The sequence below is a fragment of the Sprattus sprattus genome (genome assembly GCF_963457725.1).
Source record: "Sprattus sprattus genome assembly, chromosome: 5".
Taxonomy (NCBI): domain Eukaryota; kingdom Metazoa; phylum Chordata; class Actinopteri; order Clupeiformes; family Clupeidae; genus Sprattus; species Sprattus sprattus.
In genome coordinates this window covers 35,928,729-35,946,645 of record NC_137924.1, presented here as the reverse complement: position 1 = coordinate 35,946,645, position 17,917 = coordinate 35,928,729, and the positions used below count along the sequence as shown (strand labels likewise).

At 42.6% G+C, this 17,917-nt stretch overlaps 1 protein-coding gene across 11 annotated transcripts in view; it reads left to right on the top strand.

The window, feature by feature from the left end:
• The window catches only part of dysf (dysferlin, limb girdle muscular dystrophy 2B (autosomal recessive)), a 67,550-nt gene extending 64,422 nt beyond the window's left edge, over positions 1-3,128 (top strand). For all 11 annotated transcript variants that reach the window (XM_080839262.1, XM_080839260.1, XM_080839266.1 and 8 more), the window contains 3 exons: positions 14-123; positions 400-547; positions 832-3,128. In XM_080839262.1, the coding sequence (XP_080695388.1) occupies positions 14-123; positions 400-547; positions 832-891 (318 nt within the window). In that variant the 3' untranslated portion in view covers positions 892-3,128. The remainder of the gene's footprint in view (positions 1-13; positions 124-399; positions 548-831) is intronic.
• Positions 3,129-17,917: the final 14,789 nt, after the last annotated feature.

Sequence of the window (17,917 nt, the reverse complement as noted above, 5' to 3'; positions counted from 1 at the left end):
TCTTCCTCCTCAGGGAAAGGTGGAGATGTCTCTGGAGATCGTGCCCGAGCAGGAGCAGGAGGAGAGGCCCTCTGGGCTGGGCAGAGATGAGCCCAACATGAACCCTCACTTGGAGGAGCCTAAGTAAGTCTGCTGAGTTAGGACAACAGCTGCTTACTGTGTCATGGACCAGTCTGATATGACTAATCATTCTGGATCTCAAGGATAAATGCAGGACAACCCTTGTGGAGCTGATGCTTTAACCCAAAGTAACAAGCATCACACTCTGCATATGACATATGTTCCCTGGAGACTGAACCTTGTCACATCCTGCTCTTGAAATGCTACAAATGCTGAGAAACACTCAAACTTTTGCTAAATAATAGAAATAATCTATGAACTGTCTTCTCTGTTTTCCAGGCGCCCGGATACCTCCTTCCTGTGGCTCTCTTCTCCCTACAAGACCATGAGGTACATCCTGTGGAGGCGCTTCAAGTGGGTCATTCTCGCCCTTATCATTCTTTTTTTCGTCCTTCTCTTCGCTGGAGTCTTCCTCTATGCCTTCCCGGTAAGGATGCTTCTCCATCTCCATACCTTGCACAGATAGAGAACAAGGGGTGGGTCTCTCAGAACTGTGAGATAAAATTGTTGTATTGATGGTCGTGTCTCCGCATAGTTTGTTCCAGCACGTAAGTATGTGTGTGACTGTATGTGTGTTCATGAGGGGGTTAGGTACACCATTGTGTGCACGCCTGAGATAGAAGTTTCTAAACTGATGAGTAAGGATGTGGAAGTCCAGTGCTAACTCTCTCTCACTGTCCCATTTTGTCTTTTGGTCTCTCTTCTCCACAGAACTATGCAGCCATGAAGCTGGTGGCTCCCTTTGGAAGAGGAGAAAAGGGAACTGAGTGATGAGCTATGTGCAGGGGGGGGGGGGGGCACAGCTTCTCATGGGTGGGACAAGAAATAACGTGGCAATGTGTCGTAAGATTTTATGTTGGGATACATCATCCGTACACTGGCATCAAATATCAGTATTTTTTTATGTTTGGGCACCCCACATGGACCTCCTAACATCATGTCTATTCCCATTTTGACTAGGTAATGTCTAGGTGTATTTATATTGTGTCATTAACAAGGAGTATTTACAGACACTCACCTTTGACCAGAAGAAAGTCCAGCTTTATTTATGTAACATTCTCTGAGGCTTATACCATCATGCATCATGGGTGACTGTCTCACAATATTTTGCATATGGCAGGATAAGCTGCACTGTGATTTCACTGTTAGCCTTAAGAACATATAATAATAGTGGCTTGGCAACTACTGACTGTCTTCCATCCCTACTAATGATCTCTTCCTTCTTACCACAATCTTGCCAATATGCAGCAAAATGCTCATCCTTCCCACTCTTGTCCAAAAGTGTTCTTGAATTGACTTCTATGCAAGTCTACCTCTTTTGTCATGCTCCTCCATGTCTGTGCCTTGCAAATTTGATATATCATTTAGTTTTTTCTGTTGTAATGGGTATTTCGAAGGTCTCTTAGAGCAGTCGTATACATACACACAGGAATGGTTACACATGTGATGTGTGAGAGAGAGTGCCTGTGTGAATATCATGTGCGTATGTGTCAGGGAGGTTAAAAGTGTGTGTGTCTATTGCGTGCCTCTGCCCTCCGGGCGACCGGGCCATGAACCCTCTTCTGTATTCTCTTTGATTCCCTGTAACACTTTAATCTCTCTTTCTGTTTAATCCCTTTTTCATGTCGATAGTAAAACTCTGCCCTTTTTTCACAGCCAGACGCTCCTTTCTTCTTCCTTCACGCAGAGAGAGGAAGATAGATCTGCCTCGTGCCTCCTCCCCCTCTCTCGCCCTCCCTTCTTCTGCTGCTAGCCCTTTCAACACCCCTTCATTCTCTAGGTTAAATCCAGGATTTGTTCGCTGTGCTCGTAAGGTCTGGGGAAGGCTAGTTATTAACTGGGCCCCCGCTGTCAGCCACTGATACAGAGATAACCATCAGATCTGTTGTTTTGGTTTGAAGAAATTCACCGTGAAATGTGCCGGGGGTCACCAGGGGGGCTCCGTCTGTGCGCCAGTGTGAGAAAGTGTGTGCCCTGCACATGCATGCAAGTGCGAAAACAATCACCAGAAAGAAACATATCTTTTGGCCTCGGTACAATCAGGCCTGGCGGTGCATTGGCGCACGCTTCTCTCTGCTTACCGCAACTTTTGAACAGGTGCGCTCCGGGGTCGCTACCATCTTTTGGCCGAGGTCAAGCTGAGTGGCAGCATGCCACAGAACCGATTACATACATTTGACCTTTCGGTGCGCCGGCTCGCTTAGCGGTGTATTTAGCTACCGGGGGAGTTCACAGCGCTGTCTGTCAGAACAGGAAAGGTCAGATGATTCTGGGGTAATCTCTGTGGATATCCTGGAGTACACAAGTTTGGAAGGCAAAAAAGGAGGAGAAGGGAGAAGTGGAACACTTTGATCTTTATATAGCCCCCATTGAGCTGGGTGTGTAGAGGTTATAGAGAGGGCTTTGGGAAAGAGGGAGAGGGTGGAGAGGCAGAAAGAGAGAGAAGCAGAGAAAGAATCGGTCGAATCGTCTGAAAGGAAGACTTGATTTACGGACCTCACTTGCTTGTATTGAATTTTTTATTTCTCTAGAATTTGTGCCATTTTAGCTCTCTGACTCTGATCTGTGTCCGAAACAAGATGGGTTTAGCTCAGAGCATTGCTGCAAAAAATTACAAAACAAGACTTGAATGTTACACCTGACCATCATATTACAGTCTACCTTCACCCTGGTGAAATAGAGGCCTCATTCAGTTTCATCATTCTGAAATGCACTGAACGGTCTCAGTCAGATGCATTCAGTAGCTTCTGCACTCAGTGTAATTGCCATACTATGCAAAGTCATATACTTGACAATGCTACTGGCCTCTTCTTATTTTGTGTTTTTATTTAAAATATTGCTGTTGCAGGGATGTTGCAGAGATTCTTATCTGATGTTGCATATTTTTTGTAAAATCACCAAAAGAAAACACCTTCTGCCTGTGCTTTGTGCCTTGTATTTTATGCCTCACAATTCTGTGCATCTGGGTATTAGCTATGTCTACAATGTGTTTATATTCCAATTAAAATGCACTCCAAAATATATTCTGACTGTTAATATATTCCCTTTCTTTCTCCCTATTCATAACTAGTGATGGTAATTTTTATAGTACCAAAGGATTGTTGGAGACTCAGTCTGAGATATGATCAGTCAAGAAACAGGTTTTATCTTGTACAGTGATGCGCATCAAGGGAGAGAGAAAGAGGTTTCACTCAAAATCTTCACCCATGTCTAGTCAGCCATTGTAACATTACATTTTAGCTTAAGTCCAATTACAAGCAACAAATATCAAATGAATACAAGATTATTAATCATTGTCAATCATTGTAAGGTCTGACCCATTGATTCTAATATGTCCAACTCCTTCAGTCTCCCTTTCCAAGTCTTTCTGACTTGGACACAAATCATTGTTGTAAGATCATAGTACATTTTGATTGAATTGAGTGATTGTCAGTCTACCTTCCCTGAAGATGTCACACTCTCGAGAGGAAAGGCAAAACCCATGTGTCCTCAGAGTGAACCACGCTTTTAGCCAATTTGGTGGGAAACCTCTGGGTTGTTTGGGAGACCAAATTCCTCTCCGAAGCCATTGTAAAATGACCATCCTGTCTTCAGTGGTGAGTGCATCCAGGTATTCAACAGAAGTAAAGGTACATGTACATGGTAACCATCAGGGAAATCAAAAATTAAAACAGTAGGAACAAGAAACAAACTCAAAGACACGTGATGACTATAAGACAAAACTAAAAGAAAATGAATGTGTTCGGATTAAACAATTGTCTTCCAGATTCCCAGAAACGTGTTGTAGCCTCTCCTGCTGTGTTTGTTTAGGCCTTTTAGTACAGGAGTTGACAGATCAAAGGAGAGCAATAACAACAACAGTACACAAGGGCAAAGACAGCCATCAGTATGATGGCAACGGCCCCCAAAGAGGAAATTGTAATGGATTCAGCCTCCCAGAGCCTATTTCACAATTTGGTCCAAATCCTCAACAGAACCGGTCGCATCCGTTATGTAAATACAGCATTCCTTGCCGAGTACTTTGCAAGTACCACCCTGTGAAGTGAACAGTAGATCTAAAGCCATATGGCTCTGTAGTATAATGTATAATTCACGAGTGGCTGTTAATCATGATATCCTAAAATAAAAATCTTCTTCACTGCACTTACGAAGTTCCCAGGACAATTCTTGCATTCATGAAAGTTTTCTGATCTGGGATTCGTTGAACAGAATTTAAGAACGCTAAATAGCAGTTATAAATCGGCCAGATTGGAGTGCACCCATGTTCTTAAGGGCTGAATTTAGGAGAAATCATTGGTGATTGCGTTCACATCAATTCTCCAGACATCCTCGGATTTAAATAATTATAATAATAATAAATACGAGAATATTTGTATATAAACAATTACGTTTCACATTTATAGTCGAGATTGTAAAGCTGAAGATCCTCTTTTAGACAACTATTATGACCACAAGCACTTCTATTATCTTGGGTTTCATATATTAGCGGCAAGTAACCTTAGTAGAGCAAATGTCCAAACTACAGCTCAGTCCGCACTGGACCAAATGCCCGGATAGAGATCGCTATAAAGCCCGGATAGAGCATAATAAGGCCCGGATAAAGCTTATTATAGAGACTGGATAGAGCTCGCTATGGAGCCTGGATAGAGCCTAATAAGGCCCGGATAGAGCTTGTTATGGAGACCGGATAGAGCTTGCTATGGAGCCCGGATAGAGCCTATTAAGGCCCGGATAGTGTTTTTCAGAATAAGGGAGGGTTACTCCGATTTCTGACAAAATACCCGGAATAGAGCTTTCAAAGAAGCCCAAGTTGTCTATTTCTACACAGGGGGTTGCCTGTGTAGAAATTACTAGAGTCTACTGCCTATAATTCCCAAGATCAGGTAAGCACAATGAATTTATATAGTACTTACCAAATGCTCTGCCAACCGGGGTGATGAGGATCTTACAGCAAACTCAAATCTCAAGAAATCCAAGAAATATATCTCGCGGTGGGAACCTCAATTCTGATATTTCCAACTTCTTCACTAGTGATCACTTACATGTATCATATACACATACTGTTTGAGAAAGCAGTTTGACTCTGATGTCCTCCCATACTTTTAATACAATTTGCCAGTTTTAATGCAAGAAAAGTCAGTAGTCAAAGATTTCCGCCCAATCAAAATAAACTGTTACCCAGAATGCTGTTCTTTGTGGCGGTAAGAACAGTGTGTTCAGCGGTGGAGCACATACTCCTTAGTTGGACGTCAGGCTCACACTGACGCTGGCATTCCCACTGACTGTCTGCCTGCCGTCGCCTCACCCATGTGCCAAATGAGCTGGCAGGACTTGAAATGAAATAGACATTTAATTGAGCGTGAATCATGATCCCATAAAACCAGGACAGAAAGGGAAAGAGGGGGAGAAAGAGAGGAGCAAAATCAGGGCAGAGCATGATGGCAGATAATGTCAGCTTTTGATTAGTGTGTGGAGTCTGGTGAGTGTGTGTGGAGTCTGGGGAGTGTGAAGGTTCAGGCTGTAGTGGAAGAGATGTTTGAGAAATACAGCACTGTGGAATTACAATATTGTTTGATCAGTTTCGGGTGATTAGCCCAGCTAAAGACTCCTTTTACATGAAATACCATCTGTTTGAAACAACCTTGTAGTTGCCATGCAACTACAATTTACTCACTCTTTACATGACACTACATTAACATTACACTGCTGAGAAAACTTCTTAAAACTACACCTTTGAAATGTATTGGATAAAAAACATTAGACACATTATAAAGTCAGTACAGAAAAAACAGCCCCAAAACATAGTGGTCCAGTGCTGCTTGGAGTCAACTTGGCATGTATATAAATGTTTTCACATGGCATTGGCATTTTGTAGGTTTCCTGCCTCTACATGGATTGCTGTTGCATCCATAGTTACAGTAGAAATGAATTGACTTGTGGATCCTCGAAGCACAGCTTACAGCATTGTAAACAACATTAGCAGGCAATTGGACAGACAATTTGTTTTAGCCTTACTAGCATGCTTGCCTCCTTTGTCCAAGGCTGCAGGTTTGAGTCCAGATATTTGTAGTCAAGTAAGTAAGGCGGCTCGACCGTAGTATCATTTTGTAACTACCCTACTCTGTACTGTCAGTGATTAACATTCCTTTTTCAAATTTGTTGACTTGAGGACCAGCTGGTAGCTGGGCTGGAAAACACTCTTGCTAGCTAGCAAACAGTAGACAGAGCTAACTTAGCTAAGTATACATTGCAATAAAGGAACCTATAGCAAACTAATTTAGTCCTGCCTGTACTGTTATGCCATTGCATGAGGAAAACACACACTGTTGTGTTTTTCATCTGTATTCAAATCCATGCAGTAAATAACCGTTTGTGTTACATTCACTTAGCTGGTGACTTAAATGATATAAGCAAGATGTGAGAGACGATCAGGTTACTTAAGAACAGTTACTGGTGGGCCAGGGAGGCTCAACCTCCCACATGATTACCTTAAATCATCAGTGCCTCAGTTCAACCTCAAACATGATTACCTTAAATCATCAGCACCCCAGTTCAACCTCAAACATGATTACCTTAAATCATCAGCACCTCAGCTCAACCTCACACAAGATTACCTTAAATCATCAGCACCCCAGTTCAACCTCACACATGATTACCTTAAATCATCAGCACCTCAGCTCAACCTCACACAAGATTACCTTAAATCATCAGCACCTCAGCATTTAACAAACCACGACTGCTAAGGAAATTCGGAAGGTGCGGGACTACAGCAACCATTTCTAGGGAAAGAAGAATGTGCAACATTATTCATGAGCAACATTGACAGTGATGGAAGACAACCTGCCCACAGTCTATAGAGTCAACAGGTATAATACTACATGCAAAAGCACAGGTCTCAATTCACCATAAATGTTTTCTTTGTATGTTTGATGCAAAAATGCTAATGTGAAATGCACATAAAAGGCTTAGATGCTTAGTGGTGATTTGTATCATTTTACATAACTGCAGAAACACTGCTATTTAAAATATTATTGTGTTTTTTTTCCTTTAAAAAAAAAATATGCCAGTATTTAAATTTGTCAGCAACATTTTATGTAATCATTTTATATTCCAGCAAAATGGGTTGTTTTATTATTTTCACTGGTTGGTGTGGACATACTTGACCAGATGGCAGGAATGTCCACCTGCAGGTGGCCTGTTGCTGTTTTTATGACATGCTTGACCTGGCAGCCATCCGCGTACAAATTTTGTTCTCCCGATGCATAGGCGAGACGGAGAACAAGATGGACTTCATCTTAGACTTGGCATGGGAGCTGCAGGAGAAGTGTGTGAAAGCCAAGGCCGCTGTGGTGAGCTGCCCCTCTCGTTACCCAACGCTGCTTGAAGGCTGGTAGACACAGTGGCAGGTGGGCAGAGACACACAGCGGGACAAACACAACATCTGGGCTTTGTGTAAGGGCAGTGTTGAGGGCTCTCATGGCATGTGTTGGGTTTTGAGTAAGGGCAGTGTTGAGGGCTCTCATGGCATGTGTTGGGTTTTGAGTAAGGGCAGTGTTGAGGGCTCTCATGGCATGTGTTGGGTTTTGAGTAAGGGCAGTGTTGAGGGCTCTCATGGCATGTGTTGGGTGTTGAGTAAGGGCAGTGTTGAGGGCTCTCATGGCATGTGTTGGGTTTTGAGTAAGGGCAGTGTTGAGGGCTCTCATGGCATGTGTTGGGTTTTGAGTAAGGCCGATTTTTACTTCTCCGATTCGGTCGTAGAGGGACACTTTGGCACGCCTTGGCAACACCTTCACCCAGGTGTTAACGCCCATACGAGCCCTCGGAGTGCTGGTCGGAGAGGAACGCTTTTTTCTAACTTTTTGTAGAGTCGGATACCCCCTTGGCTGTGATTGGTTCACTAACAACATTATTTCCCAACGACATCATCACCCACCGAGTCAATGTCTCTCATAAAAGAAAATAATCACCCAGTTCTCCAACAGCTGAATCCAGCTAATTCTAACCACTATATATAACACTTGTTGTCTATCTATATTTCACTCACGGTGTGTGTCGAAACTCACTTTCATTAATCCAGCCTACTGATTTTTGTTTAGCCTCCTCTCTTGATCTATTTCTTTTATTCAGACGTTACATAACTTTCATGACCACAAATATAAATTGGCCAGCGATTTCATTTGTTTCTTAATGTAGAATGGTCGGAGCAAAGCCTCATGGGAAATGGTACTACTCCCGCACAGTTAAACTGTAAAACAAACTCCCGCACATAGGAAGAAGGCTGTTATCCTAAATGGGATTTATTTTATCGTCAAAAACGCGAAGTGGAGTTTATTTACAGCCAACACCATTGTGTTACAAACTTTGACAACACACACACATAATGAGAAGGTAGCCTACACCTGGCGATTCTCTTGCCTTTAATCTTTCACCTTTGAATAATGTAAAACGTCGTTTTAAAGCGCTGTTGCCGTCCTTATAATTATTATTGCCACGGTAAATTACTTTCAGCACCCACGGCCGTCGTAGAAGTGTATAGGGCCTGTAAGTACGATCAAATCCTTCTGAATCCGACCACCCGCCCATTTATTTTCGAGGGCGGAGAAGGTCAGAGAAGGATGCAGAAGTATATTGAGGCCTTAAGGGCAGTGTTGAGGGCTCTCATGGCATGTGTTGGGTTTTGTGTAAGGGCAGTGGTGACGACTCTAATGGCATGTGTTGTTTATACAAATGTAAATATGTGCATACAGCGTAACTATCGTATGCTATTTTTTGTTTGTTCACACAAAACATTGTTTGCTGGTACTATCCCAATGTAAGTTAATGTAAGAAATATTTTTTTCTTTGTAAAAAGTATTTGTTTTTGACATAGACATAGAAATAGGTAAAAAGAATGTCTGGTGTTAACGGCTAACACCTACATAACAGTATTACTTACCAGGACATGACATCTATATAACAATATTACCTACCAGTACATGGCATCTACTACATAACAAAATTACCTACCAGTACATCTATACCTGACGTAAAGAGTGAAGTACAAAACCAAAATAGTGTACCGTTTGTGATGTTGAATACCTACTATAGCAGTGGTCTCTCTTCACACTGCTGCCATATGTAGTGATATGTATATTTTAGGTAAATATACAAATGATGGTGCTGTTTATTATGTCTCAACTAGCAAGTCTAACTTACCAATATGCTTTATTTGGAGTGGTGTGTCTAGCATGAGACTCATTATTCTTTATTATCCCGCTGGTGAGAACATGGAAACATCCAGAGGAGAAAAAAAACACAACTTCAAAAAGCTCTCACCCATTAAACTCCATCTGTTGTGAAAGACCTTGACCTCGCCAACCTTTATGGCGAGAAAAAAAAAATCTAATTTGTGATAACACTTCCAGACATTCTGTCACCTTTGTGCAGCAGTAATGAGTAAACATGAATACTAAAATGAAATTACCCCAAAACAATGGGAACACCATGGGTTCCTTAATTAAGAAGTGATTTGGGATACAGGGGTCACTAATTAGCTATTGCCCTGATTGTGTTAGCTCCGTGGGATCCAGACCTACCTTTATGACGGATAAGTGCATAATAGCCATGCTAACTAGGCTCTTAAAGTACTTTTGCAAGCATATACATATGTATTAACTCATTTTACACATAATTATCGGCAGAATAAACAAGGTGGAATTTTGAACGACGAAATGGAAAAAGCTATATAATTTTACAAGCTTTGTGATCAAGACATTTTTGATGTGTTGAGTCACCTTCTTGTTTAGCCCTCCCTTGTTTTGACAATGCTGCTGCTCCGCCCTCTGTGCTTCTCAGCTCTGGACTCTGCGTGGAGGCCATGAGAACGTGAGATCCATCTCGCCGCGCATATGTACCCGCTGAAATGGTGGCTTGCTTTTGAGGTTGAGAGAAAAAAGGGAACACTTCTCAGCTGTCAACACAGACTTCCTGTGGCAGTGACCACACTGTGGTTAGCGTCTTATCAGCGGTTTAATCGGCTTTTGATGGGTAAAACAGTCTGCTGTTTGCCTTTTCTCCTAACCAGAGCCAGCAGGTCCCTTACCAGGCTTCCCTTCTGGCCCTGGCATGGCCCCAGCCTAACCTCTTCCATTGCCCTCTGCACACTCACCCATGACAGAGGTATTTTTAAAGACCTATCAGGTTAATTGTGTGCCTGCTGATTTCAACCTCTACACCCACACACACACACACACACGCACACACAGAAACACAAAACCCACACACAGACATGCATGCCATGGAGCCCTTAACAAGGCACTTGGCATATTCCCTATCCGTACCTGGTAATCTGGTTATAAAAGAGACCCCTGCCATGTGGCTGCCTGTGGTCTCATCAGCATATCATGGCCTGACCTAAGCAGTTATGCCTACCTACCACAGACTGAGCACAGTAGGCAGCAGGAGTGAAGAGTAAAAATGGACAAATAGAGAGAGAGAGAAGTGGTGGAGACGCAGTGGAGATGCGCAGTAAGTAGAGAAAACAGATGCAGTAGAAAGGTATAGTGAATTGACGCAAATGAAAATAAACACTGAGTATTGTGAGAGAAACTCGATGAGTAAAAGAGCAGGCAGACAACAGGGGGGACCGGATGAAGGCCAGAAGCCAGCCTCACCAGCCACGCCCTCAGTGGAGTCATGATTGTGATTCCTCTGAGACAGTGTCTTCCTCCCTCACCTCTGTAGAGACATGAAGAAGACACTAGAAGACAGTAGATGTTGGAGAGCAGGAAAAGAAGATGCCCTTTAGACTGACGCTGAGCAGTTGGAGACAAAACTTCACTTCACTTCTGGCATTTGTCATCTGTCCATGTCAGCATGAGTTACCCAGGGATCCTGGCAGAACAATGTGCATTTTGTTGTGGGCCATGGGCTCCTCCTATGGGGTTTGGTTGGACCACTTCAAGCTGTTTCAGTTTTTGCTCATTTTCAGAAGTACCCACAGTGATGTGTCTTCCTCAAGTCCCCGAAGAGCAAGTATGCGAAATGACTCTTAGCGCTGGTCCTGTTAGCTGTTATTTGCCGTAAGTGGTTGATTAAAGAAATTGAATGTTCCATTGCACTGGGGAAAACAAGTGGGGCCCATTGCCCTGTATTTAATTAGGAAAAAATTTGAGGCCCAAACCAGAGATTCATAATCTCTATGTGCTGCCGCACAGCAGTTGACCGAGGGCAATGAGATGTGACATAAAGTTTAGGAGAGCTTTGGTTTTAAATCCAATCCACATTGTCTGCCGCTTTTCAGAGTTTGTCACTGAACAAAAACAACTTCTGGTTTCAAACAACATTCACGACTTTTTTAAATTACTGCTGTACAACAGCCTTGTTACTTAGTTACACCACCATTATCCACAATGTTACAATTTGAGTAACAATGTGTAACAACATACACAGACTTTGTGTTTGCATAAGAATAGAACAATTTGTATAACCAGAGCTAAGGATTAAATTCCCTTCTTTCAGTCTTACCTTTTAAAATATTTGTGTGCTGATAAAGTCTATGTGACAGTTATAACTATAAACTCTTGTTATACATGCAGACACTTACAAATACAAACTATTTTATTTAGCTGTGTTTACTGTTTTACACCGCAATTATAATCCCATCCACGCCCCTCACGGTCCTGTCGGTTCTAGTGTTTGAACACAGTTCTGGTTCTAAATGTGAAAGGAACATCGTGGCTCGGACTGAGCCCTAAACCATCCCAGCCAACTCAACTCGGTGCTTCAGGAGTACGAAAGGGAGGGGTGTTGACCTCAAATATCAACAACCTTTCATGAAACTGACACCGAACCGCAGACTCTGCCTTTTATGGTAGAGACTTGTTATCATTTCTCTCATTTCCCATCTGGATTCAGTACTATTTTTATATGTTCTAAGTATGGTCTGTCAAAACCATGGAAGTGAAATAGGCGATTAGCTCGACAAGCCCATGGACTGTGACACACAAGGAACTGGATCAGGACAGTGGCAGAAGTGGTCTAACTAAACACCATTTCCAAACCTGAAAGGGCCAGGTCGTGCGTGCGTTCATGTTGGGGAAATTTGTCGAGCATGGTCTGAGATGAAAACGGTTTCACAGACACCATGTCTGAGTCCCCTCCATCTGCTGAGTTGTCAAGCTGTCGGCTGCCAACATAGTAAGGTTGAAATAAAACATTTTTGTCAAGCTTTATTGTGGTTGGTGTCTTCTCTACCTTTCACTGAAATCCTAGAACCCACTGGAATGCTGTCTGGACCAGTGCACACAGACTTGGAAACTTGGTTTCAGTCGGCAAAGCTGGTCCATCACGGTCCCTTGCCCTGCCTTTTGTTGAAACCCCCTTGCAGTATAGTTTTCAGTCCTAGCTTATCATGCTCTGACTGGCCTCTATTAAAGGCCTGGAAAATAGGATTTTAAATAAATGTTTTCAAACATAACATTAAAAAGTGGTAAAATAAATCAAACAATTGGCATCCCCCGGTAAATTATGATATAATATCCTGTTGCTGTTTGATGTCCAATTGATTTTTTTATGCGTTTCCAGTCCGTCTAATGAGGCTCAATTTTTCCTCCCCGTTTCCATATCCTTTTTTTCACCTCTATAAAACCTAGGAGAGAAGGCGCGTCCTGAAGAAATGTCAAAAATAATATTTTAGGTTTTTATGACAGTGATTATTGTATTTCATAAAATAAATTCATTTAGCATTCGTGTATTAAATGCACCCTCCCGCCTACTCAGTCCTACCTTTCCCTTAAGAATGAAAATTCTTTGGTTTCCTTCCATGCTCAGAATGATTAGACTCCTGAGTGTAGATTCACTGACGTTCTGCAAACTTGTAAAGCCTTAATATTTCTGACTCTTAAAAGGGAACACTTAAAGGGTTGTGCATGGAGAAAAATTTAATCAATGTATTGATTGATGCACGGTGAGGGAAAAAACGAACCTGTCACTTTTGTAGCACATTTAACGTTTGACCTGCTAAGAATGCTTTTGAGTCCAAACTAATGCAGTCTGGATGGAGCCAACCATTCCATAAAGAGCATGACTAACACCCAATGTGTCAGATGATTTTAAATCATGAAAAGATATTTTTTGTACATTTCCCTTTGAAAAAAAGAAGAAAAAGCTCAATATGATGAATTTTACATGTAAAAAGGGGTGGGAAGTAAAAGCCATTATAGAAACACACCATGACAGTCTTTTCCACTTCATACCTACCTATATCCATTTCAGTGAGTTGCGCAGGCTCATCATATACTGAGAGGGCCCATGCCCTTCTTTCATAGCCAATTGAATGAGTGGCCCAGCCACCCAGCGAACCTCCATTAAACCCTAATCTTGTTATTGTGTTTGTGCCATGACCTCATGACTCTTGTGTTTATGAAACAAGAGGGTACCACCCAGCTGCTCACTATGTCTCGCAATACTTACAAATTGCCCAATCATTTCATTCTGTCTTTCTCCGCTCTCATAGCCCTGTGCCTCTCATCCATGCCCTTGTTTCCAGTAAACAGAGCTTTACGGCAACCCAAAACAAACTGTGGCTCTAAGGCTCACGCCCCTCTGGACCTTCTAGTGCTATTAGGGCCTAATCAGAGGTGTCTGATCTGATCTGATCTGAACACTTTCACTGGAAGTGTCCAGTTTGTTTGGGCCTGTGCATTCTTGTCCTTGCCTGTGAACATGCGCTCCGGTGCTGAGGTTGGACGAGTGTGCTCTCACATTATACCATGTGAGTGTGCGTGCATGCGTGCGTGCGTGTGCTGAGGTCTGACGAGTGTGCTCTCACATTATACCGTGTGAATGGGTGTGAGGTCTTGCCTATAGTGTGCCGTATACTATGTGTGCTTTCCTGCTGTCATGTGGACATATATACTCATCTCTAGGTTTAAAGCTGTGTGTGTGGTCTCATATGTTAAGTGTGTGTGTGTGTGTGTGTGTGTGTCTGAGCTCTTAGATGTAGCTGCTCGAGTACACATGATGTACTGTGCTGTGGTCTCTGCTTTGGGGACCCCCTCTGTGCACAGCAAATGAGTTTAACAGATGCCATGTCTGCCTCTTCCCCCCAGCACTCCACACACATGCACGCACGCACGCACACACGCACGCACGCACGCACGCACGCACACACACACACACACACACACACACACACACACACACACACACACACACACACACACACACACACACACACACACACACACACACACACACACACACACACACACACACACACACACACACACACACACACACACACACACACACACACTCACTACACCAGAGCCCTGTTGTGCTTCCCTGTGTTTTTATAGTACCTCATTCCAATCTAAAATTGCCTAACATTAATTAGGGTTTTATAGCCAGCATTTTCCTAGTTATAATTATTGCTTGCAACTAATATGTCACTGTACGCTGTGCCATATATACTTATGGCTTCATAAAGCACCATGTAATTACCCCTGTCAATTACTGTTATAAAGAAAATGCTCAGTAACAATAGCACAAGGGCCAACTGTGTAAAACCATTTGAAGGTATGCACCAGTTATCGTTCTTAATGCTGGTTATGTACGTACACGTGGAAATCAAAGACCCTGAAGTATGAATGCAGGTTTTGGATGACTAGCACTTAGTGACGGAAACCCTGCTTAGCCACATGAAGCAGCACACACACCATACTGAATTAGCCACCACTAATTATAGAGATGGGCTGTAATGTTACGGTCAGTGATTCGGGTAACTGACATCATACATCCCGTTTGCTGTTTTACAAAGAAAAAAAAAAAATTACAAGTACGACACTGACACAGTCTTTATTCACCATCATTTCACTGCAATGTTAACCGAATAAGTGAGGTCATTTACTGATTTATGCTTTTAGCCCCATGTGTGTCTGTCCATTAACTTGCATTCTATGCTATGTCTAACATCTGCTGACTTTCAAACAACACACATGATGCTAATTGAGTATGGCTGAAGTAGAAGGCTGTGAAGTGTCCTGTTATATCTTTGTTAATTGTGCTGTGTCATTTAAATAAAGTTTGATGTAGTTACATTGAATGTCCTGGTGCATCCGTAAACTATTCTACTCGTTGAGTGTAACATTAGCTATACAGTGACACCGCAGATGTATTCTTTAATGCGTTTGTGTTTGTAGGAGATCTGAATCTCTGTCATGACGCAGCAGCAAACACAGAGAGTCTCCAGAGGCTGCTGGAAAAACCGCCACTCAGCCTCGGCCGTCCGGCCCAATCAGGAATGGAGTCCATCACCATACAACTACACTGACCCTAGTGACAGTAGTAGCATGCAAGCATTCATACCATCCCGTCTCAGTAACTCACTGTGGTTTACATGACGCCATCTACAATTCAGGAAAAAAAGAATCCATCACGCAGAAGAAACAAAATGCTCTTGTAGCACTGACAGCACGTGCGGTAGCCGTGGTAGCTGGTGGGGGTAGCAGTCAGGGAGGACAAATATGGCTAAAAAGACATGGGGAAAGCAGTGCCATACTTCATAGAGAGATCAAAAAGTAATGCGATGTCAGAACCCGAGGGGTCCACCTCCTGTGTCCTTGAGCAGTGGATGAAACTGTACCAGTAAATTAGCAGGTTTAATGTCTTGCACAACAACTTCCACTGTAGAGGGGTTATAATCTATGAATTGGCTATGAATTGGTTCAAATGAGTAGAAAGAAGCTCAGAAGATGGTGTCCTTTTAGCAGCAGCATCTTCCCACAGCGGCCAATCCTCTCACTGTCACAGGCAAGTACTTATTACTCATAGTCAGTTATCTAATCTAACCAATAACAACTGCCCAATTACAGAACCTGACCAGCAGGATTAATCAACAACGCACTACTGGCTGGTGACAGCCGCAACACGTGCTGCATGTGGTACCCAGGTTCTGTGAAGGCCCTCCTTTTCACTACAGCATTCAGTGTGGCCCACAACCGCTAACCACAACACGACTGGCCAACCATAGAACCGGAGCGACAGGGTACAACAACAACTGCAACAACAAAGCTGCCTTCATGACCATTTCTCTGTTTTTTTTAAGCAGGCACATATATTTAAATTACATTTCTACTACAGGTCATTTCCACCTTTTAAAATAATCAAAAAAATGTCCTATAAACGCTTCAAGACACAATTGGCTTATATCACATGTAAAGTACTCTAAGCGGATGTTTTTGAAATTAGAATGGCAAACTCTGTGGGTATCACACAAACAACAGTGGTTTCCAATAATGCCAGACTGTAAATAAGGTGTAAATCCAAAGCACTTACTGTACATGAAGGCTTGCCAAATTTTGAGTACAATCTTAACAATGGCTCCATGTTTCTACAGGCCATATTTGGTTTTATAGTTTCACCTAGTGGAAACAGGAAGTGAACCTCATCTCCTCCAAGGTGCAATGAAGTTTCATGAAACTTGAAACACTTTTTTGTCTTTAACACCTCCTACAGTGTAATAATGGAACCCAGGATGGTGGACGAAACCTTCTGTTTCCAATGGAAATACATTCACACACGTTTGGTCCTGAACAATTCACCACCGCTTGTGGCTACAGTTTCTTTTTTTTTTGTCTTTTGTGAATGGTGAGACCACAGTGCAACAGTGTAAAGCTCTAATTCTTCCAAAGGGAGAGAAACCGACTTGATGCTTGTGTCAGGAGGATGTTCTGTGTGTGGCACCTCTTCCACATCAACTCTCCATGTAGAAAAAACTTTTTTTTTTTTTTAAGATTTTATTGTGCTGCAAAGCCAGGGAGCCTTGGGAGCACGAGGGGAAACCATCCAAATCTGTCTGTATATTACCCACAACTCTGTCTGCTTTCAGCCCAGCCAGAACAGACTTCAAAATGCATGTTCTTCTAAGACATTCCTGCTGGTCTAATTCATTAGTGTGGATGGAGAGCCAGGGAAAACATACGAGAGTCCAATGGCACACAGCACAGTTCATCTGCATGAGTCAGTGCAGCCCCAAGGCCCATCATTCCAGACCTGCGGCACTGCAGGACTGTCTGCAGAGACTACTGTTTGTGTATGTGTGGGGGGGGGGGGGGGGGGGGGGACACTTGGAGTGCTGTTGAAATATTCATATTTATCAAGTATCTAACAATGCTAAAGTTTTTAATGCCATGTAAGAGTGTAGCAGTAATTAAGTGTAGTATAAATTATTCTAAAAGCAAACAAAGGGTTTTCCTTCACAGTTCCCAGGGTCAGATCATGCTGCATCATGATTCTATATAATTTTGCAGATCTTTGAAAGATGGATGATCCATGTGAAGCCATTGGCTGTGTTTCTGATAGATGCTGAGTAGTATCTCCCCTGCTGACCTACGAGTTGTGGCTATTAAATAATGAGACTAATGCTCTAATGCAATTGCAATAAAGAACACCCATTATACTAGTATGACTGGTCTATACTCATAAAAACAGTCTTGTTATTTAATAGGCACACCTTCTATAGTGTGAGATTTCCCGTAATGTCAGAGTGTAGAGCTTTTACTTGGTATTTTTGAAAACCACAGGAACGTCTGAAGTCCACACCCGAGATTACACACACAGACATACACACACACACACACACACACACACACACACACACACACACACACACACACACACACACACACACACACACACACACACACACACACACACACACACACACACACACACACACAGGCACAAATGTTGTGAACCCTAAAACAGATGTTCAGATAATCACAGATAGAATGGTGTTGAATGGTTCTTTGATATT